Source organism: Heterodontus francisci, chromosome 10 (assembly GCF_036365525.1).
Source record: "Heterodontus francisci isolate sHetFra1 chromosome 10, sHetFra1.hap1, whole genome shotgun sequence".
Lineage (NCBI taxonomy): Eukaryota > Metazoa > Chordata > Chondrichthyes > Heterodontiformes > Heterodontidae > Heterodontus > Heterodontus francisci.
The window spans coordinates 13,147,922-13,175,231 of record NC_090380.1 but is presented as its reverse complement, the minus strand read 5'-3'; the positions used below and the strand labels follow the sequence as shown (position 1 = coordinate 13,175,231).

The following is a 27,310-nucleotide window of genomic DNA, read 5'->3' as shown; positions in this document are numbered from 1 at the left end:
ACTCCAGCGAATATAATCCTAACTGACTTAATCTCTCCTCATATGTCAGTCCCGCCATCCCAGGAATCAGTCTGGTAAACCTTCGCTGCACTCCCTGTATAGCAAGAACATCCTTCCTCAGATAAGGAGACCAAAACTGCACGCAATATTCCAAGTGTGGCCTCACCAAGGCCCTGTATAATTGCAGCAAAACATCCCTGCTCCTGTACTCGAATCCTCTCGCTATGAAGGCCAACATACCATTTGCCATTTTTACCGCCTGTTGGACCTGCATGCTTACCTTCAGCGACTGGTGTACGAGAACACCCAGGTCCCGTTGCATATTCCCCTCAGTTTATTGCTGTTCAGATAATAAACTGCCTTCCTGTTTTTGCTACCAAAGTGGATAACCTCACATTTATCCACATTATACTGCATCTGTCCTGCATTAGCCCATTCACTCAACTTGTTCAAATCACCCTGAAGCCTCTCGGCATCTTCCTCCCACCCAATTTTGTGTCATCTGCAAATTTGGAGATATTACATTTAGTTCCCTCATCTAAATCATTAATATGTATTGTGAATACCAGGGGTCCTAGCACCGATCCTTGCGGTACCCCGCTGGTTACTGCCTGCCATTCGGAAAAACTCTCCGCCTACTCTTTGTTTTCTGTCTGCCAACCAATTTTCTATCCATCGCAATACACTACCCCCAATCCCATGCGCTTTTTAAAATTATGCTTGTTTTGATATCTCATGGTTTATACATGCATGAATTCTATGTATTGCTATTTGACTATATTTATTCACTTTCTATTTTGTAAAATGCTTGCAAATAAAGGCCTCATCTGACTTGGAAGAATGTAAAAGTTCCAATAGCACTATTTCAGAGATGAATGTGGCAGTTCTCCCCGGGTCGTTATCATTATCTGGTCACTACCTCATTTGCTGTTTGTGGGACCTTGCTGTGTGTGAATTGGCTGCTACGTTTTTTACATTACATCAATTTTGAAAGTACTTCTGTAAAGCACTTCGGGATGTACTTGGAGATAGGCTAAGGTAATACCTCAATGGATGGTCTTTACCAAGGCGCACATTTACTTTGCTGATGAAGAGAATAGTGCAAACCTACACATTGTTATGATATTGGTGGACATAGTCTGTGCTGGTGACTTTGTCCAATGCACTGTGAATGAATGGGAAAATGCTAGATACTTATGGCACCCTGTCATGCAAGGAAACTTACAATAAATCTTTAACACACAAAAACAAAATACTGGAAATATTCAGGTCAGACAGCATCTGTGGAGAGAAAGAGTTAATGTTTCAGGTCTGTGACCTTTTGTCAGAACTGAAAAATGTTTGAAATGCAACAGGTTTTGTGGAAGGGGCAAGAAAAACAAAAGCGAAGATCTGAAGGTGTGAGGGCAGGACAGATTAAATGATAAAAGGTTTCATGGTACAAAGCCAAAGGGAATGGTAATAAACGAAGTAAAGAAACAAAAAATGTGTCTGGATGGGGTGTGAATGGCAGGATCGCAGCCAACCAAACACAGGTAAAGAAAGAAAAGGGGATATTAATGCACCGGCAAGAAAAAAAAAGAGGGCAGAGGTTACGATCTAAAATTATTGAACGCAATGTTGACTCCGGAAGGCTGTAAAGTCCCCAGTCGAAAGATGAGGTGCTGTTCCTCGAGTTTGTGTTGAGCTTCATTTGAACACTAGCAGGCCAAGGGCACAAAGGTCAGAGTGGAAGCAAGGTGGAGAATTAAAATGACAAGCGACGGGAAGTTTGGGGTTGTACTTGTGAACTGAATGGAGGTTCCGCAAAGTGATCTCCCAGTCTGTGTTTGCTCTCCCCAGTGTAGAGGAGGCCACATCATGAACGGCGAATACAGTGTACAAAATTGGAAAAAGTACAGTAAATCACTGCTTCACTTGGAATGAGTGTTTGGGCCTTGGATGATGAGAAGGAAAGAGGTAAAAGGGCAGTATTTCTTTTCCTGCACTTGCATGGAAAGGTGCCATAGGAAAGAGGGGTGGGATGTTGGGAGGTGACTGGGGAGTGGACTAAGGTGTTCTGGAGGGAATGGTTTCTTCGGAGTGCTGGAAGGGGAAGCTGTTTGGTATCACGCTGGAGGTGGTGGAAATGGCGGAGGCTGATTCATTGAAGACAGAGGCTAGTGGGGTCAAAAGCGAGGACAAAGGGAACCCTACCATGGTTCTGGGAAGGGGTGAGAGCAGAGGTGTGTGAAATAGATCTGACATGGTTGAGAGCCCTGTCAACAATGGGGGAGGGTGGAATCCTCAGTTGAGGAAAAGGGAAGACATATCAGAAGCGCTAGTATGGAAAGTTGCATCGTCTGAACAGATGCGACAGAGAAATGAAATAGAATCCTCACAGGAAGTGGGATGTGAGGGAGTATAGTCCAGGTAGCTGTGGGAGTCTCTGGGCTTATATGGAATATTTGTTAGCCTATCCCCAAAAATGGAGACAGAAGTCAAGGAAGAGAAGAGTTGGAAATGGACCATGCGAAGGTGAGAGAAGGGTGGAAATTGGAAATAAAGTCAGTGAAACTTGCTAGTTCAGGGTGAGAGCAGGAAGTGGCACTGATAGTCATCAGCGTACCGGAGAACAGGTGAGGGAGGGTCCTGAGAAGGACTGGAACAAGGAATATTCCACAAAAGGCAGAGATAGCTAGGCCCCATGTGAGTACCCATAGCAACACCTTTTATTTGGAGGAACTGAGTGGAATTGAAGGAGAATTTGTTCAATGTGACTGTCACTGTATTAACTTGGATATGTGGCCATCAGCCCATTCGCATCCCATTTTTAGATTCAATCAGGAAAAATATTAGTCTTGCATCTCTGTTTCTTTCTGCTCCTTAAGGTTATGAAAAATCTCGAATGTATTGACATCAGTGTTGAGAGATAATTCTACAGAATAGATCATCAGCTTCCATACACATGCCAAAGTGAGTGCGAGGAGGAGTGTGGGATGTAGAGACTGTAGGGTGAATTTTACAAGGTGATATGGCCTCTTGCATGTGAGGCATGTAGAGTGGGGAATCAGACCTGGAGGTCAGTGTGCCTCATTTGCAGCACTGCTGATTTTTCTAGTCACTGAAATGGACCATAAAATTAGAGATGCTGCAAGTTTGATGCACTGACATCCACACGCAGTTTTCTGATCTGCGACGCAGGGCCACTCCCTTGCAGATGATGTCTTTGTGTAAAGTTGAATTGGAACTGCTTTTCAAGAGCTCAAATTTGAATGGATGGCTATGACAAAGACTGGCTCCTTGAGAGTATTGTGCTATTGCCAGTTTATGGCCCATTTATGTTACAGAACAGCTTCCATTAAATATGCAGCCCAGTTTTCTGGCTGTCTGCCAATAGTTCAGCAGTGTAAGTGAGGCAACAGCACATAACTGAATTCAGATCCCCAGCATAGACAGTTGTAAGACTGAAGTCAATACATCTGGTAATTTGTGGGCAGGCACTCGGGGGGGGGGGGGGGGGGGGGGGGAAACACATGAAGCTGCTAGTGTGTTGTAAAAACCCATCATGGCATATACTTCAGTGTAAGAAGTTAGGGAATAATGCAGATGAGCTGAGAACACAGATTGACACACAAGTGTGATTTAGCTATTACTGAGATGTGGCTGAAAGAAGGGCAGGAATGGCAGTTCAACATTCCTGGTTACAGGGTCTTCACCCGAAATAGAGAGGGGGTTAAAAAAAGGAGCGGGGGATCGCAATATTGATTAAAGAAACAATTATAGCTGTGAGAAGGGATAATGCGGTAGAAGGATCATCAAATGAGGCCATATGGATTGAACTAAAGAACTGAAAAGGGACAATCTCACTAATGGGAGTGTACTATGGACCACAAACAGTCAAAAGGCAATAGAAGAGCAAATCTTTCGGAAAATCTCTGAAGCATAAAAACAATAGGGCAGTAATAGTGAGGGATTTCTAATATTTACTGGGTTAGAATTAATGTGAAAGGCACAGAGGGAACAGAATTCTGAAAATGTATTCTGGAGAACAACATTTAGCCAGTAAGTAGCAAGCCCAACAAGAGAGGGGCGGTTCTGGATTTAGTTTTAGGGAATAAATCTGGGCAGGTGGAAGGGCTATCAGTTGGGGAGCACTTTGGTGGAAGTGGTCATGATTCAGTTAGATTTAGGGTAGTTATGGAAAAGAACAAAGATAGGCCAGGAATAAAAGTTCTCAATTGGGGAATAGCTAATTTTACCAAGCTGAGATGTGATTTAGCCAAAGTGGACTGGAAACAGCTACTTGAAGGTAACTCCGTGCCAGATCAGCGGGAGGCATTGAAGGAAGAGATAGTGAGGGTTCCGAACAAGTATGTTTCCCTTAAAGAAAAAGGGTGGGGCTAACAAATCCGGAGTCTCCCTGGATGGCCAGGGGTTTAAAGGAGAGGATAAAGGAAAAAAAGGGAAGCTAATGACGGATACCAAGGACAAAATACTGAAGAAAACCTAGAGGAGTATAAAAAGTGTAGGGGTAAAAAAGAAATTAGGAAAGCAAAGAGAGGACATGAAAACATATTTGCAAGTAAAATCAAGGAAAGCCAAAGTATGTGTGTATGCATGTGTATATCTAAATCTAAGTGATAACTAAAGAGTAGAGCCCACCTCCATAAATTTGCCCAGGCATGCGCCATGGAGAGGTCACTCCATAGGCTTCACAAACCACTGACCACCTCCAGGCGCGTATCCATTGTCTCTCGAGATAAGGAGGCCCAAAAGAAAGAAAGAAAGAAAAGAGCCTGTTACAGACCATAAGGATAACCTGTGTGTGGAGGCAGAGGATGTGGGTATGGTTCTTCATGAATACTTTGTGTTTGTTTTCACAGAGCGGAACGATACAGGCATTGCTATCAGGGAGGAGGAGTGTGAAATAGTAGATGAAATTAAGATAGTAAAAGAGGAAGTATTAAGAGGTTTAACATCTTCGACAGTCAATTAAAACCCTAGGTGCGGATGAAATGCATTCTAGGCTGTTAAGAGAAGTAGCGGAGGCTCTGATCATTTTTCAATCCTCTCCGAATATAGGTTTAGTGCCAGCTAATGTACCATTGCTTAAAAAGGGGAAAGGGGTAGCCTGAGTAATTACAGGCCAGTCAGCCTAACCTCAGTGGTGGGAAAATTATTGGAAAAATTTCTGAGGGACAGGATAAATTTTCATTTAGAGGATTCAGTCAGCATGGATTGTTCAAGAAAGGTCATGTCTAACTAACTTGATGGAATTTTTTGAGGTGGCAGCAAGGAGAGTTGATGAGAGTAGTCTGTATGAATTTTAGCAAGGGTTTTGATGAGGTCCCATGTGGCAGACTGGTCACAAAAGTAAAAGCCCATGGGATCCAAGCAAAGTGCAAGTTGGATCCAAAATTGGCTCAGAGGCAGGAAGCAAAGGGTAATGATCAATAGGTGTTTTTGTGACTGGAAGGCTATTCCCATGGGGTTCCAAAGGTCCCTTGATTTTTGTGATATATATCAAGACTTGAACTTGAATGTAGGGGGTATGATTAAGATGTTTATAAACAAGATGTTTGGCCTTGTCGGTTGATAATGAAGTAAGCTGTCACCTGCACAAGATACCAGTGGTCTGGTTAGGCGAGCGGAATAGTGGCAAATGGAGTTCAATCTGGAGAAGTGTGAGGTTAACACATTTGGGGAAGGCTAATAAGGCAAAGGGATACACAATAGATGGTAGGATACTGCAAAGTTACAGGAACAGAGACACCTCGGAATGTATGTCCACAAATCCCTGAAGGTGGTTGCACAGGTAGATAAGGTGGTCAAGAAGGCATATGGGATACTTGCCTTTATTAGCCAAGGCATAGAATATGAGAGCTCTGAGGTTATACTGGAACGATATGCAACACTACAGCTAGAGTATTGCGTGCAGTTCTGGTCACTGCATTATAAAAAAAAATGTGATTGCACTGGAGAAGATGCAGAGGAGATTTACAAGAATGCTGCCTGGACTGGAGAGGAAAGATTGGATAGGCTAGGGTTGTTTTCTTTGAAATAGAATAGGCTGAGGGGAGACCTAATTGAAGTGTATAAAATTGAGGGGTCACAATAGAGTGGATAGGAAGGCCCTATTGTCTTGGTTGAGGGGGTCCATAACCAGGGGGCTTAGTTTCAGGGTAGGAAGTTTATAGGGGATTCAAGGGGAAATTTTTTCACCCAGAGTGTGGTGGAGATCTGAAATTCACTGCCTGAAAGGGTGGTAGAGGCAGAAGCCCTCATAATGTTAAAGTACTTGGATATTCAGTTGAAGTGCCGTAACCAATAAGGCTACTGACCAACAGCTGGAAAGTAGGATTAGGCTGGATGGCTCCTTGTCGGCTGGTGCGGACATGTTGGGCTGAATGGGCTCCTTCTGTGATGTAAATTTCTTTGATTCTGTTCTGTGATTCACTAATGTCCTTCAGTGTTGGCATCTTCCACACCCCTATCTGGTCTGACCTGCCTCCAGTCCCATGCTACCTGGTTGGCTCATAATGTCCTCTGCAGAGGGCTAACAGGCCACTCAGTTTTACAAACAGTTGCTTAAAAAGGCCCATCATCACCCCCTCAGCACGAATAGAGCTGGGCAATCAATATGGCCTTGCCAGCAGTGCCTGCATTTCAAGAAATGAAATGAAATCAAGTGCTAGATGATCTAGGATCAGCTCTGATTATGTTACAGAACTGCACTGTGCTGGGTGATTTGGGATTGGCCTCGGTTATGTTTGAGTCGCAGGGTGCTGGGGTCCTTGGGTCAGGCTGGTACATAGTTAGGAGTGAATGGCCCAGGGAGTCCTTAAGAATGACTCCAGACCCCATGAAGTTGCATAGCCTCAGGCCAGTTATGGACACAAAAACCTCCGGCTGCTTACCACCTATTGTCCTCCTTCATAACATAAATAGGAGCAGGAGTAGGCCATTCAGCCCTTCGAGCCCAGTCCGCCATTCAATTTCACCATGGCTGATATACTTCAACACCGTTTTCTTGCACTATCCCTGTGTTTTTAATATGTAGAAATTTAATGATCTCCATCTTGAACATAATCAACAACTGAGCCTCCACAGCCCTCTGGGGCAGAGAATTCCACAGATTCACCACCCTCTGAGTGAAGAAATTCCTCATCTCAGTCATAAATGACCTGCCCCTCATTCTGAGACTGTGTCCCCTGGTTCTAGACTCCCAGCCAGGGGAAACATCCTTCCTGCATCTACCCTGTTGGGCCCTTTAAGAATTGTATATGTTGGAATGAGATCACCTCTCATTCTTAACACCAGAGAATAAAGGCCCAGTCTATTTAATCCTTCCTCATCGGACAATTCCTCCATCCCAGGAATTAGTTTGGTGAACCTTTGTTTCACTCCCTCTATGGCATGTATATCTTTCCTTGGGTAAGGAGACCAAAACTGCACACAATACTCCAGGTGTGGTCTCACCAAGGCTCTCTATATTGCAGTAAGTCATCTTTACTCACTACTCATCCTCTTGTAATAAAGGCCAATGTAACATTTACCTTAATTGCTTGCTGTACCTGCATGTTAGCTTTCAGTGACTCATGTACAAGGACACCCAGGTCCCTCTGAAGTTCAACACTTACCAGCCCCTCTCAATTTAAGAAATACTCTTTGTTTTTCCTACAAAAGTGGATAACCTCACATTTCTCCACATTGTATTCCATCTGCTAAACTTTTGCCTACTCCCTTAGCCTCTTCAAATCCCCTTAAAGCGTCTTTGCTTCCTCCTCACAACTCACATTTCCACCTAGTTTTGTGTGGTCTGCAAATTTGGAAATATTACATTTAATCCCCACATCCAAATCATTGATATAGATTGTGAAAGCTGGGGCCCAAGCACTGATCCTTGCGATACCCCACTTGTCACAGCCTGCCAACCTGAAAATGGCCCATTTATTCCTACTCTCTGTTTTCTGTCCGTTAACCAATTCTCAATCCATGCCAGTATATTCCCCCGAATCCCATGTACTGTAATTTTAGCAAAAGTTTACTGAAAATCTAAATATAGCACATCCACTGGTTCCCCCTCATTCATTCTGCTAGTTACATCTTCAAAAAAACTCCCATCAGGTTTGTTAAACATGATTTCCCTTTTATAAATCCATGTTGACTCTGCCCAATCCTGCCATTATTTTCTAAGTCCTGTTATCACATCCTTTATTATAGATTCTAGCATTTTCTCTACGACTGATAGACTAACAGGTCTGTAATTCCCCATTTCCCCTCTCCTTTCTTAAATAGTGGGGTTGCAATTGTCTCCTTCTAATCCGCAGGAACCATTCCAGAGTCTGTAGGATTTTGAAAGATGGCAAATGCATCTGCTATCTTTACAGCCATCTCTGAACACACTGCGATGTAGATCATAGGGTCCAGGGGATTTATCTACTTTAAGTCCCATTGATTTCTCTTTTTTTACTAATATTCATATCTTGCAGTTCCTTGTTTACAGTAGTCCCTTGATTCTCTGTTATTTCTGGGAGGTTTTTAGTATTTTCCTCTGTGAAGACAGACATGAAGTATTTGTTTAGTGTCTCTGCGATTTCCTTATTCCCCATTATAAATACTTCTGACTCCACTTGTAATGGATCCACATTTGTTTTTGCTAATCTTTTCCTTTTACATATCTATAGATGCTTTTACAGGCCGTTTTTATGTTTCACACTAGTTTGCTCTCATTCTGTTTTCTCTGTCTTAATCTTTTGCTTGGTCCTCCTTTGCAGAATTCTAAAATGCTTCCAATCTTCAGGCTTACCTTTTTTGGGCAACTTTATGCGCCTCTTCCTTTGATCTAATACAATCCTTGATTTCTTTCGCTAGCACAGTTGGAACACTTTCCTTGTAGGGTTTTTGTGCATTAAAGGAATGTATTTTGTTGTAAACTATGCATTAGTTCTTTAAATGTCAGCCATTGCCTATCTACCATCATACCTTTTAATGTAGTTTCCCAATCCACTATAGCCAATTTGCCCCTCATACCTTCATACATTACTTAGCTTAAATTTAAGACCCTAGTTTCTGATTGAGCCACATCACTTTCAAACGTAATGTAAAATTCTATCATATTACGGTCACTCTTTCCTCATCTTGATCTTTAGAGCTAAGGTCATGTTTCACTACAGTACTAATGCCCTCTTTAATTAACAGAGTTACTCGACCACCTTTTCCCAGCTTCCTGTCCTTCTTGAATGTCACGTACGCTTAGATATTCAGGTCCCAGCTCTGGTATCCGTGCAGCCATATTTACGTAATGAGTATCAGGACATGCATATAAATTTCTATTTGAGCGGACAATTCATCTGTTTTAATGCAAATGCTGCGTGCATTCAGATACAGAGCCCTTAACTCAGTTTTTTTTTACCGTCTTTGTAAACTTTGGCCCTATCTGCTGGCACACTAAGATTGCGATCACTGTCCCTTCCTGTCATATTCTGATTATCATTGCCTTTATTGCTACCATGATCTATTGCCTTGTCATTTCATTTCAATTTGCTCAAACTTCCCCTGCATGATCCTTTTCTTCCTCCCCCCCACCCCCCCTCATTCAGTTTAAAGCTCTTTCTACTTCCCTAGTTATACGACTCGCTAGAACACTGGTCTTGGCACAGTTCAGGTGAAGTCCATCCCAACAGTATAGCCTCCACTTTCCCCCGGTACTGGTGCCAGTGGCCCATGAACCAGAACCCACTTCTCCCGCACCAATCTTTGAGCCACGCATTCATCTCTCCAATCTTATTTACCCTATGCCAATTTGCATGTGACTCGGGTATTAATCCAGAGATTGTTACCTTTGAGGTTCTGCTTTTTAATTTAGTGCCTAGCTGCTCATACTCCCTATTCAGAAGCTCTTTGCTAGTCCTGTCTGTCGTTGGTACCTACATGGGCCTTTAGCTGATGAATAAGTACTCTTCCATGCTGAATACCAATTGGAAGAAGCACTGAGAGTAGCAAGAGTGCAAAATCTACTCTGGATATGGGACTTTAGTATCTTTCACCAAGAGTGGCTTGATAGCATCATTACTGACTGGCTGGCTGAGTCCTGAAGGACATAGCTGCCAGATTGGGCCTGCAGCAGGTGGTGAGAAAGCCAACACAAGGAAGAATCCTACTTGAACTCGTCCTCGCCAATGTACTGGTCAAAGATGCATTTGCCCACGATGGTGTTCGAGGAGTGATCACCAAAGGGTCCTTGTGGAGACAAAGTCTCATCTTCAGAGCGAGGACAGCCTCCATTGTATTGTGTGGCATTGCCATCGTGCTTAATGCGATAGATTCAGAACAAATCTAGCCGCTCAAAATTGGGCATCCAACACTCATTGCAGCCCTGGTCTAAACAAGGGCCAAAGAGCTGAATCCAGAGGTGAGAGTGACTGCCCCTGACAACAAGGCTGCATTTGACTGGCATTAAAGAGGCCGAGTAAAATTGAAGCCAATGGGAGTAAGGATGAAAACTGTCCACAGGCTAGAGTCATACCTAGCACAAAGGAAGATGGTTGTGGTTGTTGGAGGTGAGTCATCTCAGCCGTGGGCATCACAGCAGGAGTTCTTCAGGGTAATGTCCTAGGTCCAACCATCTTCAGCTGCTTCATCAATGACCTTCCCTCCATCATAAGGTCAGAAGTGAGTGCTTGTGGAGGGACGGCAGATATTATGAATGAAAGTCAGCATAGATTTATTAAAAGAAAATTGTGTTTGACATGATCAAGTTCTTTGATAAAGTAACAGAGAGGGTTGATGTGTATATGGACTTTAAAAGGCATTTGATAAAGTATCCATTATAGGCTTGTTAGCAACAGTAAATCCATTCAGATTAAGGGGACAGTGGCAGCATGGATACAAAATTGACTAAGGGACAGAAAGCAGAGACTAGTGGTGAATGGTTGTTTTCAGACTGAAGTGAAGTAAACAGTGGTCCCCAGACGTTGATGTTCAGACAGTTGCTATTTTTCATGGCTATTAATGACCTTGACTTGGGTATGCAGGGCATAATTTTAAAGCTTGCAGATATTATGAAACTCAGAAATATAGTAAACAATAAGCATAGGTTAGTAACATAAGGACGACATAGACTGACATGGTAAAATGGACAGACACATGGCAGATTAAATTTAGTGCAGAAAGCTGAAGCAATACATTTTGATAGGAAGACAGGAGAGCCAATATGAACTAAATGGTACAATTTACAGCGGGTGCCGGAATAGGGAGACCTAAGGTGTGTGTGTGTATATATACACAAATCTTTGACGGTGGTAGGACAACTTGAAAACATATTAAAAAAGCATATAGGATTCTTGCCTTTATTAATAGAAAAATAGAGTACAAAAACAAGAACACAATGATAAATCCATATAAATCACTGGAGTATCGTGTTCAGTCTGGGCACCACACTTTAAGAAGGATGTCCAGGCCTTGGAGAGGACGCAGAAGGTATTTGCTAGAATGGTACCAGTGATGAGGGACTTCGGTTATGTAGAGGGACTGGAGCAGCTGTAGTTGTTTTCCTTAGACCAGAGAAGGTTAAGAGGAGTTTTGATAAGGGTGTTGAAAATCAAGAATGGTGTTGATAGAGTAAATAAGGAGAGACTGCAGTGGCAGAAGGATCAGTAACTAGAGGACACTGATTTAAGGTGATTAGCAAAAGAACCATAAGGAAACTTTTCCTTTTACACAGTGAGTTGTTATGATCTGGGATGCACTGCTTGAAAGAGTGATGGAAACCGATTCAGTAGTAATGTTAGAAAGGGAATTGGATAAATTCTGGAAGGGGGGAAAAGAATCCAGGGCTAGGGGAAAGAGCAGGGAAGTGGGATTAATTGGATGGCTTTACCAAAAAGCTAGCATGGGCACGATAGGCCAAATGGCAGCCTCCTGTGCTGTATCATTCTATGATTCTATAATGATTACACAGTGATCAGTTCCGCTGAAACTCGTAATGAAGCATTCTGTGCCTGCATGCATCAAGATCTGAACAACACTCGGGCTTGGGCTGGTAAGTGGCAAGTAACATTCACACGACACAAGTGCCTGGCAATGACTATCAAGAGAAATTCTAACCACCTACCCATGACATTCATTGGGATTACCATTGCTGAATCACCCACCAGCAACAGCCTGGGGTTCATCAGTGGCCAGAAACTGGACCAGCCATACACGCACACTGTGTCTACAAGGTCAGGTCAGAGGCTGGGAATTCTGTGATGAGTAACTCACTTCTTGATTCCCTAAAGCTTGTCCACCATCTACAGTTTACAAGTCAGGAATGTGATGGAGTACTCTCCAGTTGCATAGCTGAGGGCAGCTCCAACAACAGTTAACAATCTTAGCAACATCCAGGACAAAGCAACCCACTTGATTGTCACCCCATCCACCACCTTAAACATTCACTCCCTCCATAATTGGCGCATCATGGCTGCAGTCTGTACCATTTACAACATACACAGCAGCAACCCCTGACCTCTCATCATCCAGAAGAACAAGGGTAGCAGGCGCTTAGGAATATCACGACCTGCAAGTTCCTGTCTAAGTCTCACACCATACTGATTTGGAACTATATCACCATTCCTTCATCGTTGAGTCAAAATTCTAGAACTCTCTATCTAACAGCAATCTTGCGTGTACCTGTACCAAACAGACCGCAGTAGTTCAAGGCAGCTCACCACCACCTTCTCGAGCAATTATTGATGGGCAAGAAACACTGACCTTGCTAGCGACTATCACATCCCATGCACAAATGAGAGAGAGAATCACTATTCCTCCTTCATTGCTGAGTCAAAATACTGGAAGCCCTACCTAACAATATTGAGCATATCTTCACCATACAGCTGTTCTAGAAGGCTACTCACCACCACCACCACCTCGAGGGCGATTATGGATGAACAATAAATGCTGGCCTTGTCAGCGATGTCCGCATCCATGAGTAAATGAATAAATAAAATGACAACTGCATTGTAATATTACAGAGGCAGCAATCATGTAATATAAATGGGCTATATTATGGTGGTGCTGGTCTTATAATATAAATGAGTTGCATTACCCTGGAAACAGTTCTGTAATATAAAAGGGTCATTAACTTGCCCACAATAGTTTTTACTTGGGCATGTTTGCCACTCATCGGTGCACTGTTTCCTTTACATGCATTCTCAGATGTGGAGGCTCTGAAATAGTTGCATATTCACAGACAGCAGGCTCCTCTTGAGATTTCAAACAGCAGCTCACTTTAATGCTTAGTAGGATTGTGTGGGGAGCTGCCAGCATGGAGCTAATTGTTCTTACAGATGGGTATTTTCAGTTGCCTGTTTTGTGGGTTCCGATGTGTTGCTGTCAATCTCTAGTGGATAAACCTTCCTACAGGTCAGTAATCGGTCGTCAAAAATCAGATGCTTGAAATCCTATGAAATCCCTAAATCGTCAAAAACATTCTGTCATGAAAAGAAATTGCCTAATAACTTCTGTTTTGCTCCATAGGGTAATTGTGCAAACTTGACAGAAGCACTAGCGATGTATGAAGAGCAGCTGAACAAGCTCTACTGTCCTGTGGAATATTCAAAGAAAGTTGTGTGTGTTCCCTCTTATGCGGAATTGTATCCTTTTTCAAATTACATGGTGCATTTACCTTTGGAAATAATTTAAATGTTTGAGCTTTTTGTTTTGAGGTAACTGCTCCCTAAAAGAGTATTGGTGTAGGTAATTCTGCCATCTGATGTCCCCAGCAGTGAGTAAAGTTTATAGGGAGTATGTCTTGGGATGGAAAGTTGCTGAGGGCTGATTGGAATCTGATATATGCTTTAACAGTCAAGAGTTGGAGGTGTGTGTCCAGGTAGTGGTGATTGAGATGGGGAGGGAGGGATCTGAAGTAGAGAGTCATGAATTGACCCAGTTCTGCAACTTATTGAATTTAAAATTCTCATCCTTGTGTTCAGATATCTCTATGGCCCTTACCCTTCCTGATTCTGCACTCTCCTCCAACCCTACGTGCCTCCGAGAATTCCTCCATTTCTCCAATTGTGCCCTCTTGTACATTTCCCTGATTTCCACCATCCCACCATTGGCGGCCATGCCTTCAGATGTCTAGGTCTTAAGCTCTGAAATTCCCTCCATGAACCTCCATCTCTTTACTTGTTCTCCTTTAGGATGCTGCTTAAAACCTACCACTTTGTCGAAGTATTTGATTACCAGTTACGACCAAGTGAGAAGGGGTCCAGGGGTTTCCTCTCAGCTTTTGCCTGGTTTAACTGCAACAGGGTTTAATTTTAGAAACAGTGTTTTAGCTCCCCCTCAGTGAATCCTTGTTCACTGCTCCAATTGTAAGGCAAAGAAATCAGACAGGTTTTCTTATATTTAAACAAGAAAGGTGGCAGTTTATTAATCTTCAACTTTAATCCGGTTGACGACCACAAATATGCGACATGACCATGCCAGCATGCATATGCAATAAACACACTCAGACAGAAAAAGTAGAAAAGAATAAAGGGGGAAAGCCTGAGGTAATATCGGGATTATAATTACAGTCCTTTAAGTTCAATGTGGAGTCTTTGGTTGCCAGTAATCCTACTGTTCGTTGGGGCCCTGTTCATGCTTCAACCTGTTTCAGTGTTGGAGTCTGTTCTCTCTTGATTTACGTGTCTTCTGTGGGTCCGGTGACTTGGGAGAAAGCGAGAGACACAGCCAGGAGAGAGGCTTCCATGTTCCAGCTTCAGTTGCAAACTCCGTCTCAATTCAAATCTCCTCTGTTCCTTTCTCATTCAAAAGCCTGGACCAGCCAGATAGTCATGTGACCAGCTGGTTTAACCAGTTCTGTCTCTGTGGATTGTATCATCTTAGCACTCCCTGGAATGTGCTTCCTTACACCCTCAATGTCCGGCGATCAAAATCCATTTGGGTTAATTGGATCAGGGAGTAGTTCTTTGTCTCCACAAGCATCGTCTCTCAGTATGCAAATGTCCTCCAGTCAAAGGTCTGGTGATCTCTAACAAATCATTTCTTCACTGCAGCAACTGTTTAAAATTAATGCTCATATGACGAAATGGCAGGTGGGGGTCTGCATGACACCATCCTAATATCTCCTCCTGTGACTTGGTGTTAGATTTTATCTGCTCCTGTGAAGTGCCTTCAGATATTTTACTATGCTAAGGGCAGTATGTAGGTGAAAGTTGTTGAGCCACATTACTTTGAAATTTAAAGGTAAAGGTGGTACAAATGCTCTTTTCAGGTCTTCAAAACCATCTTTATCAATGGAATCATATGATTTTACACTAGTTCTAGAAAGCCTCAGTCTAAACTTTATCTGGGGGATGGGGGGGTGCGGTGGGTGTGGGGAAGGGTGAGGAAGGGCAGAAGACAGTTGCAGTTACAAAGACTAGTAAGCATAGAGGAACTTCTAGGCAGTAACTATCACAACATAAGGTTAAAGATATAGATCCAGAAGGGCATAAGTAAGGCAAAGTCCAAAGAAATAAATTGGGAAAAAGCTGATTTTAATTGGTGAGTTATGGAACTGAGGAAAACAAACTGGAAAAATTTACTCTCAAAGGAAGAAATGGCAATGGGGAACATCAATTGGGTCTAGGAGACACACATCCCACTAAAAAGCAAGAACAAGCTAGCCAATTATGACATCCGAAATGAATAAAGAAATAAGAGCAAAATTGAAACAAAAAACATACAATAAGTACACTGACAACAGAGAGGATGACGAAAGGGTTAGGAAAGAAGGCAAAGAGAAACTAATTTAAACTATCAAGGGATGCAAGAATTCTGCAGATACACAAATAACAAAAATCGGGATAATGATACGACTAAGGGGATACAATAAACTCCCGAGTAATGGCAGAAATATTAAATTACTTTGCCTTGGTATTTATGCGAGAGGCTAACAAGGGCAAGATATTAGAGATCACAAGATATAAGAACGTTTAAGATAGAAAGGCAGGAGATAGTAAATAATAACTTAGGATAAAACCCCTGATCCTGATGATTGCATCCAACCATTTAAGAGGTTAAGGAAGAGATGGCAGAGATGTTGTGTGTGTATGTAATAAAAATTCATTAGATAAAGGAATAATGCTAGAGGACTGGCAGACAGCTAAGCTGATTCCTATATTTAAAAGGGAGATGGAACAAGGCTAGGGAACTATTGACCAATTAGCTTAAGGTTGGTGTTAGGACAGATAATAGAATCCTTACTTAAAGATGTAATAAAACACACAGAAACTGGCAATATAATAGTCATCATGGATTTCAAAGGGACATTTATGCGTGACCAACCTTATTGATTTCTTTGACAAAATAACAGGATAAATAAAAGTAATGTAGTAGATATAATATACTTGGAGCTTCATAAGGTACCTCACAGTAGACTCATGACTAAGGTCAAGACATGTGGAATAAGGGGAAAAGTAGCAGAATGGATAGCAAGCTGGCTGCAAAATAGAAAAGAATGACTAGAGATTAAAGTTAGTGACTCATACTGGCAAAAGGTGGGAAGTGGTGTACCACAAGAATCGATGCTGAGATCACTATTCACCAATATCAGCAACTTAATTTACATAGCACCTTTAACATAGCAAAATGTCCCAATGCGCTTAACGAGCGTCATCAATAAAAATTTAAAGCTTGGTCAAAGAGGTAGATTTTAAGAAGCATCTTAAAAGCTGGAGAGGTTTAGGGAGGGAATTCCAGAGCTTAGGGCCAAGGCAGCTGAAAGCATACCTGCCACTGGGGGAGTGATTAAAATTCGGGATGCTCAAGAGACCAGAATTGGGGTGCAGAGATCTTGGAGGCTTTAAGGGCTGCAGGAGGTTACAAAGAGAGAAGGGTGAGGGCGTGGAACAATTTGAAAACGAGGATGAGGATTTGAAAATTGAGTGTTAGGACTGGGAACCAGTGTAGTTCAGCAAGTAAATGGTACTTGGTGTGAGTTAAGATATGGACAGCAGAGTTTAGGATGAGCACAAGTTTATGTAGGATGGAAGATGGGAGGCTGACTAGGAGAGCATTGGAATAGTTAAGTATAGAGGTAAAGTATAGGTGGTGAGATAGAGCTGAGTACCATCAGTGTACATATGGAACCTGATGTGTTTTCAGATGATATTACTGAGGGACATCATGAGAAATTGATGGCAGCCAAATCCTTGGGGGACCTCAAAGGTAGCGGTGCAGGAGTGGGAAGAAAATCCATTGCAGTGATTGTCTCACTATGATTTGACAGATAAAAATGGAACCAGACAAGGGAAGTCTAATGATGTGGGGGAGGCATTTGAGCAGGATGCTGTGGCTAATGGTGTCAAAGGCTGCAGATAGGTTGAGAAGGATGAAGAGGGGGAGTTTACCATGGTCAGTCACAAGATGTAATTTGTGACTTTGATCAGGGCCATTTCATAACCGTGGTGGGGGCGGAAGTGTTTGGCAGAATTCAAACATGGAATTGTTGAAAAGATGGGCGTGGGTTTGGGAGGCAACAGTACGCTCAAGCTAGTTGGAGAGGAAAAGGAGGTTGTAGATGGGGCCAGTAGTTTGAAAGGACAGGGTTCGAGGGAAATATTCCCTCTAATTTTTGTTTGTTGTATGTGGCTGGATTGTTGCATTGCACTGTCCCTTTTAAGATTGATGTGCGACTACGCATGTGTGCATTTTAAAGGGAATGTTGCTTGTGTGGGGCCTGGTTTCTGCGTGATCGTGCACCTGCACAGATTAGAGGGAACATTGCTCAAGAGTGGGGTTTTTTTGAAAAGAGGGGTAATGGTGACAGATTTGAAGGGGAGGGAGGAGGGGAAGGAGCCATTAACGTCGGCCATCATGGCCAGGAAAGAAAGTTGGATGGGATTAGGGTTGAGGAATAGGGTCGAGGAACTTGGTCTTGGAGGCAAGGTGAGCTCGGAGAGAGCATGACAGGAAATTGGATAGAATCTAGCTTGGGCAGCAGGGGAATATTAGGGGGGCGTTTGATCTGGTGGGCTGGGGAAAGCAGCAAAGGCAGCTGATCGGGTGGTCTCACTCTTTGTGACGAAAAAAGGTCCATGAGCTGCTCGCACTTGTTATTGAAGGATAATGCATTTGCATAAACGGCTCTGGAACTGAAGTACACTTTCAAAAGATCTGAGGGTATTGATACACAAATCACTAAAAGTCGGGATACTGCTAATGCCATAAAAATACGAACAAAGCCCAAAGGTCATTTCTAGAGGGTTAGAATTGAGAAGCAGAGAAGTTATGTTGAACTTGTAGAACCGTGGTTAGACCACATTTGGGGTACAGTGCACAGTTCTGGTCTCCATATTATAAAAAGGATATAAATGCCCTGGAAAGGGTGCAACAAAGATTTACTGGGATACCAGAACTGTAAGGGTACAACTATTGGGAAAGACTGAATAGGCCGGGACACACTTTAGAAAAGAGAAGGCTGAGGGATGACCTGATAGAGGTCTTTGCGATTATGGAGGGGTTTGATAGGGTAGATGTATAGAAAATGTATCCGCTTGCAGGGGGAGTTGCGAATGAGAGGCCATAAATAGAAAATAGCAATAAATCCAATAAAGAATTGAAGAGAAACTTCTTTACCGGAGTGTGGAACTCTCTACCACATGGAGTCATTGAGGTGAGTGGATTAGATGCAGTTAAGGTGAAAGTAGATAAGTATATGAGGGAGAAAAGAATAGAAGGATATGTTGGGTTAGGTGAAGTAGGATGGGAGTAGGCTCATATGGAACATAAACACTGGTATGAACCTGTAGGGCTGAATGGCCTGTTTGTGTGTTGCAAATGCTATGTAACACTGTGTAAAAAAGAACTTTGCTATTCTGCTGCTGTGACGCCGAGAAAGCAAAGGCATTCCCGACAGGGCTAAATGCCTGAAGCCCTCAGTAGAGTAGTGTTGAAGAGAATTGAAGAAAAAATAGTTTTTATAATAATTCTATTGAGGCTGATTAGAAACAGAGCTGAGTAACTTGGACTCTGAAGGAATGTACGTGGAAATAAATAAGGGCTACAACATGGAACCAGGCCATTTGGCCCAAATAGTCTGTCAGCATTTACTCTCCACACAAGCAAATAATCTAATGACATTATGCACCCTGTTCCCACATCCATTTTCTTCCATCTACCTGTCCAGTCTAATCTTGAATGTTGCTGCTTATATGATCCCATTGCAAAGATGTTCATGACTCTACTTCAGGTAAAGTTATGCTGATTAGGTCCTATAAAGAATATATAAAGGAACTCATTGTATTACATAGTGGAAATACTTCGCATGTAGTGTTTGTCAGCCCTGCTACTTGTGAAGTATGTGATATCTTGATGTCAGAGCTGGGTTTGGAACTAGTTATATTTTCATATGTTGTCATGACTTATTCATGAACCGTTGGCATTGAGCTTGGTTTGATGACATGCTTTGGTGGTTTGCTGCATCAATGTTGACCTTCCCTGGATCTGAATGGCGGCAGGAATGTAACTTAGAGTAAACTGCCTACTAATCTGAAGCTGATTTTTTTTAAACTTGGAACTCACCTTTGATATTAGTGTTAGCTTTGGCTTGTATTGTGAGTGAGCCTAGGTCCTTTGTTTTCGATCAGCCTTATTTGATTTGGCAAGAAGATGGAGTAGTTCTTGCAGCTCACATCAGGTTTTCTCCCCAAGGTAATTTTTCCAAGTTATTTCTAAATTGTGAAATTCTTCCCTCATGTTAACCATTACCGCATCAATTGTAGAAATATATAGAAGCTGCAACAGGGAATAGAGTGTTCGCTCCAACAAGTCCTTGCCAGCATTTATCCTCATGATCAAATGGTTCTAATGATGCTTACCCACCCTGTTCCAAAATGTTAGTCATACCTTTTCCTTAATCCACCTATCCCATCTAACCTTGAATGTTGACCCTTTCTTCCTCAACTGCTCACCCTGTAAGTGAATTCCACAGCCTCAGAACTCTCTAGAAGTTTTTCCAGCCCTCTGTTCTAAATCTCATATTTATCTTGTATGTACGGCTGCTCATTGTCGATCCCTCAACTGCTGAGAGCAGTCTGCTTCTATCTACCCTGTCTCATCTTTTCATTATTTTAAATACTTGTGCCATATCACCATGTAATCTGTGTTCTAACAAAATTAAACCTGGCTTTTTTTTTTAAGCCTTTGTATTTGTATTTTGTACCAAGTACATCTTAGTGAATGTGTTTTGTACACTCTCTAAATGTGATAAGGTTAGGAGAGTGCGACAGAGTGGCTGCTTGCAGAGCCATTATTCTGTCACCAAGCTGGAACTCAAAGCAGATATTGGTGTGCTATGGTACAGTGACTCCAAAGCAAACAACTCCTTGGCTGATGAAGTATGCTTTTTCATTGCAGCCATGTTGAATGGTAGAAATTGTAAAGGCTCATTTAAAAGCTATTTCACATACTCCACTAGTTATTCTTTCATTCTGTTTTGAATCTCTAACAATATAGGGATTGCTGTTACCTGTGTAAGGCAATCATGGATAGTTACAGAAAATACCCAAGACGTTGACCTTTATATCTAGAGGACTAGAACACGAGGGAATAGAAGCAATGTTATAGCTATACAATGCCTTGGTTAGATCACACCTGTAATACTAAGTTCAGTTCTGAGAAGTGCACCATAGGAGCAATTTATTGACTTTGGACGGAGTTCAGAATGATACCTGGACTCCAATAGTTAAATTATGAGGAGAGATTATACAAACTGGGGTTGTATTCTTGAATTTAGAAGATTAAAAGGTGATTTGATCAAAGTATTCAAAATATTAAGGAGAACAGATAAGGTAGATAGAGAAACTATTTCCATGGGTTGGGGAATCTGGGACGAGAGGACGTAGTCTAAAGGTTAGAGCCAGACCTTTCAGGAGCGAAGTTAGAAAACGCTTTGACATGCAAAGGTTGGTAAAAGTTTGTAACGCTTCTGCAAATGCAGTTGACAGAGATTGCTAGAGTTTTGTTATGCAACAGTATTGAGGGATGTGGGGCAAAGACGGGTTTATGGAGTTAAGTGATAAACCAGCCATTATCGATTGAATGACAGAATTGGCTTAAGGGGCTAAATGGCTGCCTCCTGTTCCTATGCCCCTCAGAAAGCTACAGGACATGTACCAAGCATTCTTAAATTTGGCAAAATTGTCCTGGTAGTGAGTGTTGGTGCTGCTTTGCTAGGGCTGCTATGTTAGGGTTTTTTTTTTTGAGAAGTGGGAAGAGGTCAGCTTTGGGCTAAAAAATAATTGTAATGGCATAGTCCAGGAGCATTTTCACAGGAATGGGAGGTCCTATATGTTGGTGACCCTGATGTTGCAAACAGATATTTTATTTCTGCACCCTGAATGGCTGTCCCAACTCAACAAATTCCATTGACTCCACAATAGCTTTGCAGTTACCTACAAAGCAAAGAGTAAATTTGCCTGTTCCATCTTCCTGGCAGGGGTCAGAATTAGGACTTGGCTGCAATCTAGGTCTTTCCTACCCATGCTTCTGTAGGAGTGTGTAAATTTGCTCCCAAATTCCTCCTTGTTTAAGGGGGAATTCTGGGATCAGTCATGATCCCACAGATGGTAGCTTCACGCCATTGGCTCCTCAGCCAAGCACATACACCAAATGTCTGAACCTGTGGTTCCTCTCGTACTGAGCAGGATTACTATTGCAGCAACAGATCATCAGCACTTGTGTGTTTTTAACAAGTGAAATTACTCCGAGCCACCCCCAGCCCAGATTCCTTCCATCCGTCTTCTAGTTTCTCTCTCATCTTCCCCTTATGGCTTCTCCAAGCTCATTTTCGTGAGACCCACCACCTTCTTCATAGGCCTCAATCTTATTAATCTGAATCTCCCAGGTTGTGAGCGTTGTCCCATCCCAAATCTATTCCCATCTTTCCTCCAACTTCATGTTTGAATTTCTCCAATTAGGTTTCCACCACTGCCACAACACTGAACAGCCCTGATCAAAGTCAAAAATATCCCCTGTGACTGATGCACTCACTGCTTGATCTCTTGCATCAGCCTTTGACAAGATCAACTTTGCTGTCATCCTCCAACAACTCTGTTCTGTTGTCCAACTCAGAGCCTTGCATGGTTCCACTCTTAGCGATCATTGGTAGCCAGAGCATTTCTAGTGGCTCCTCTTCCAACTCCTTCAACATTACCTCAAGTTCTCCAGGGATCCATCCTTGTTCCCCTCTTCCTCTTCTGCACACTACCTTTTGCTGATATCAGATTGCATGGTCAGCTTCTACATGTACACTGCTGTCTCCACCACCTCCCTCAGCCCTTCCACTGCCTCTGAAACATCACCCATCTCCACCACAGCCTCAGCACATCTGCTCAAATCCTCATCCACAGCTTTGTCACCTCCAGATTCCACTATTCTAATACCCTCCAGGCCGGCCTCGTATTCTCCACCCTTTCAGTTCATCCGAATCTCTGCTGCCCGTGTATTAACCTGTACCAAACTTTGCTCACTCATTATTCTTTTTAAAATATTTCTTTCATGGGATGTGGGCATCTCTGGCTAGGCCAGCATTTATTGTCCATCCCTAATTGCCCTAGAGAAGGTGGTGGTGAGCTGCTGCCTTGAACCGCTGCAGTCCATGTGGGGTTGGTGCACCCACAGTGCTGTTCGGAAGGGAATTCCAGGATTTTGACCCAGCGACAGTGAAGGAACGGCAATATAGTTCCAAGTCAAGATGGTGTGTGGCTTGGGGGGGACCTTGCAGGTGATGGTGTTCCTATGTATCTGCTGCCCTTGTCCTTCTAGGTGGTAGCGGTCGTGGGTTTGGAAGGTACTGCCGAAGAAGCATTGCTGTAGTGCATCTTGTAGATGGTACAAACTGCTGCCACTGTGTGCTGGTGGTGGAGGGAGTGAATGTGGGGTGTCATTCAATTGGGCTGCTTTGTCCTGGATGGTGTTGAGCTTCTTGAGTGTTGTTGGAGCTGCACCCATCCAGGTAAGTGGAGAGTATTCCATCTCACACCTGAATTGTGCCTTGTAGATGGTGGACAGGCATTGGGGAGTCAGGAGATAAGTACCTCGCCACAGGATTCCTAGCCTCTGACCTGATCTTGTATCCACGGTATTTATATGGCTCCAGTTCAGTTTCTGGTCAGTGATAACTCCCAGGATATTGATAGTGGGGGGAGCCAGTAATGGTAATGCCATTGAATGTCAAGGGGAGATGGTTAGATCCTTGTGTTCATTGACCTATTTGTGTTCTCAACAGCATCAAATTGTATTTATATAGCACCTTTAACGTAGTAAAATGTCCCATGGCACTTCTTGGGAGTGTTCTCAAATAAAATTTGACATTGCGCTGCATAGGGAGGTATTATGATAGATGACCAAAAGTTTAGTCAGAGGTGGGTTTTTCAAGAGCCTCTCAAAGGAGGAAACAGGGTGGAGTGATTTAGGGGGGAATTCCAGAGTTCAAGGTCTTGGCAGCTGAAGGAGCAATTAAGATCGGGGATGCACAAAATGCCTGAATTGGAGCAGCGCAGATATCTTGGAGGGTTGTTGGTCTGGTGACGATTACAGAGATAGGGAGGGGTGAGGTCATGGAGTGATTTGCAAATATGGGTGAGAATTTTAGAATTGAGGCATTACTCAATGCCTCCAATTTAAAATTTGTATTTTTGCCTTTAAATTTCTCTATGGCCTCGACCCTATTCTAATTCTGTAACCTCTGCAGAACTCTGTTTCTCCAGCATTTTCCTCTTGTGCATCCCACCCCCTACCTTCACCATCACTGGTCATGTCTTCATCTGTCTTGGCCCCAAACTCTGGCATGTCCTTACTCTCCATCTCTTAGTTTAAGACTCTGTAATGATGACCAAGCTTTTGGTCATCTGCACGCCGATTGCCTCCTTTCGCTCATCATCCATTTTTGCACTTCTGTGAAGTGCTTTGGGATGTTTTTATACCTTAAGGTTGTTCAATAAATGCAAGTCATTATTGCAATGTAGCTAAATGAGTCCATACATCCAAACAGCACCCCACATACTACTACCATCCTGCTTTAAACACACCCACTGTACAGTTTTTTTTTACTTGTTATTCATCAGGATATTGCTAAGAGTCTTGCAGGCCCCCACCTGCCAAGAATGAGGCACATTGGTTTTGTCATGAACATTGATTTTGAACTGTTGCTGGAGTGAGGAAATGACTTATTGAACAGATCAGCCGTGGTTGGGAAAAAATTTGTATACTAACAGACAGTGCTTGTGCAGACAAAGGACCATTCCCTGACACATTCAACCCACAATGGATATTGATAACCAGGTAGTGAGGGGGTGGGGAAACGCATTCCGGGGCCTGCTGGGGTGATGCAATCCACAGGGGCCACAACTGGTTGGACTAGCTAGTCACATGACTAACTGGCTGTTCCAGGGTTTTGAACAGAGAGCTTGAACTCAGACTGCTTGCTCCTGGACTGAGAAGATCTTTCCTGTCTGTTCCCATCTCTTTCTCACAAGCCTCTGAATCCACTGAAAACATATGAACCCCAGGAGAGAAAAGTCTGCTACGTCGAACAAGGTTTAAGAAGAATACTGGGCCCCAACAAAAAGCAAGATCTACCTACAATCAAGCACCCTACAGTGAGCTCAAAGAACCGTAACAGAAACTCTTCAGATATTGCCTCAAACTTTTCCACTTTATTTTTCTTCTCTCTTCTGACTCTATTTCCATGTGTGTATCGCATATGCATGCTAGCGTGGGTGCATTGTGTATCTGTAGGCGTTAACCACATGAGAGTTAAAGTTGAATAAATTTGCCTTATAATTGGAAAGCAGTGAACAAGGATTCACCATGGGGGAGCTAAAAACAGTGTTTTAAAAATTAAACCCTGTTACGGTATGACCAGGTGAAGGCTGAAAGGGGTCCCTAGACCCCTTTCTCACCTGGTCGTAGCACTAAGTTTCATTTTATTTTAGCAGTTTCTTGAAGTGTAGCCTTTAATCTTAAATACTTTTTTTTTTTAAAAAGACTTTTGATTGACGATGTGCTGTATGAGCTCCAAAATGTTTGATTTCCTTAAACTCCTTGTTCAGATGGGTGTTCTACACAGTGTGGAAAAAGTAGAACATGTCTTTTCAAAACAAAAGTTGCGCGTTGTCATTTTATGAAAATCAATAAAATTCTTTATCATAAGGGTGGCAGGGCTATGTACTGCATGATGCTTTTTAGCTTGCACCCTGGTGCATGCTCTTTCTCAAACTGAAGAAATGCTGTGTACTTAAGTGAAGGCTGCTGGCCAAGGTGTCTTGCATTGTGCTGTGATGCAACTTCTCATTTCAGGAAAGATGCAACTTGTATATTTTGCTGGGATGTGTTTTTCTAATATGTCTAGTCATTTACATTTTATATGGGAGTGCAAGGAAAAATGCTGACTGCACTGGACTTCTGAATGTCACTGTAAATGTGAATCTAGATCTTTTACTTTGTGAGTGGATGATAAGCTAATTCACAATTGGTGTTAGTGCTGATGTTTTACTCCAGTTAAGTTTTTTTTTCTTCGAATATTTTTGCATATTTCAACCTGCGGTATAAGTACTCATATGTCAACCATAGTCAGTTCAGAAGTTGATTTTTTTTTAATTTATTTGCTGTTTTCAGAATAAACACAAATATTGAACTGTGCTCTGCTATTTTGGTATAAAGTTATTACTGTAGCCTTTTGAAAGGGCTAATGACAAGAAAACGTTGCGAGCCTCACGTATGGAAAGGGGGAAATCGTTGTTTGAACCTTGTTCTCTCTTAATGTGTGAATGTTCACTTGCTGTTGTCCAAGGAAGTTGCTAATATTAGGGTGATCTATTTATTGATTCATCAATCACAGCAGAACTGTTTTCCTTTCTGGTTGAGTGAAAATGTTTTCTCTGATCAGTACTGAGAACTGAGTAACCTCTGTCAGTACTTGTTTTGGTTAAAATATGAATGAGCAGCAGGTTACAATGGCATCATCCTAACCATAAATTTATATTTAAAATTTGCGCCATTGATGTTTCTGCAGGCATGGGAACAATAATTTTTGGAAATGGGTCTAAGCTCCAAGAGATTAGCAAGCATGAGACTTTGATCTCTTGAACTGAATATGGAACAACTTCGCATTAACTGTTCCGTGTAACTATAAAAGCAGTTTATTATATACCAGTCGTCGTTGTACATTCCTCCGACCTCTATGTTTTAGTCAAATCCCAATTATCCCAGATCATTGGAATCAGGGCAAACTAACAGTCTAATTTTGCACGTCTTGCCGATGGCGCAGAACCTCAATTGTGACAGAGATTCACTGTTGTAGTGTCAGTGGTCATATCTTTAACCCATGTGTGGTCATTCTTTGTGCCAGCAATGAAGCCTCACTGAGCTACCCTGAAAAGTGAACATTGGTCACCATCTTTTTGCTAAATCCTTGCAATGAAGATTAAATCAGTTACTAAACATGGTCATTTTAATGGTAAGGAATTTTTCCTTCAAATTGACTGTTTTTTTTCCCCATTCTGTCATTTTAAATTGCAAACTGAACTTTGCAAACCAAAATTGATCACACGGGAAAATTGGGAAGGACACTATCAAGATTGAGAGGGGTTTTTCTTTTTAATGCAACTTGTATGGGGTTTTCAATCCTATTTTAGCAAGAGAATTTTGAAAATAAGGGATGTACTTGTACTTACATCCTGTGTTCTTTTCCTTGTATAACACAATCTGTATTATTTGTCATCTAGTGTCCTAGTTTCTGCAAACCCTCCCAGATTTTTGGCCTTCCCATGTAGCATATGTGTGAGAAAGTTGCATCAAATGAGAGCAGTCAGCATAGACAGTAATTCTGATGTTTGTGAAATGCTTTCAGCCTGTCAGACAATTGACAACTTCTCACAAAACCATTGAGATTTTTAATTTTGAACCGTTGCACTAAATGCTGCTCCCACTGTGTAGAACTGTGAACCGGTACAGTAGCAAGAGTTGATAAAGGATATATCAGTGGCAATTTAGTTCTGTAATAAAGATAGAATAGTGCAGTAAACCTTACAATAAAGGTCTTCACAAGTTGAATTTTTGTTTGTTTTTTTAAAAACTTGTTGAAATGTGTGTATCGACATTTATAAAGAATTTCAAGCCTGCTGTGATGCAGCATTGTACCCCTCCCATAAGCTAATTTAAACGAAAAACATACTGCAGCCTTTCTTGTTGCTTCTTCCCTATGTAAACATTGAGATACTTTTCTCCAAGTTTCAGGTAGAAGCTTAGAGTGTGGCATTTATATAATCAAGGAACGTTTTTGCACCAGAACCAG

The 27,310-nt window shown here is 42.2% G+C and overlaps 1 protein-coding gene across 1 annotated transcript in view; it reads left to right on the top strand.

Annotated features, from left to right (window-relative positions):
• Nucleotides 1–27,069, top strand: part of sms (spermine synthase) — an 87,031-nt gene extending 59,962 nt beyond the window's left edge. The window contains exons 10-11 of the mRNA XM_068040122.1: nucleotides 13,501–13,616; nucleotides 25,068–27,069. Coding sequence (XP_067896223.1) covers nucleotides 13,501–13,616; nucleotides 25,068–25,098 — 147 coding nt within the window. The 3' untranslated portion in view covers nucleotides 25,099–27,069. The remainder of the gene's footprint in view (nucleotides 1–13,500; nucleotides 13,617–25,067) is intronic.
• The last annotated feature ends 241 nt before the right edge of the window (nucleotides 27,070–27,310 follow it).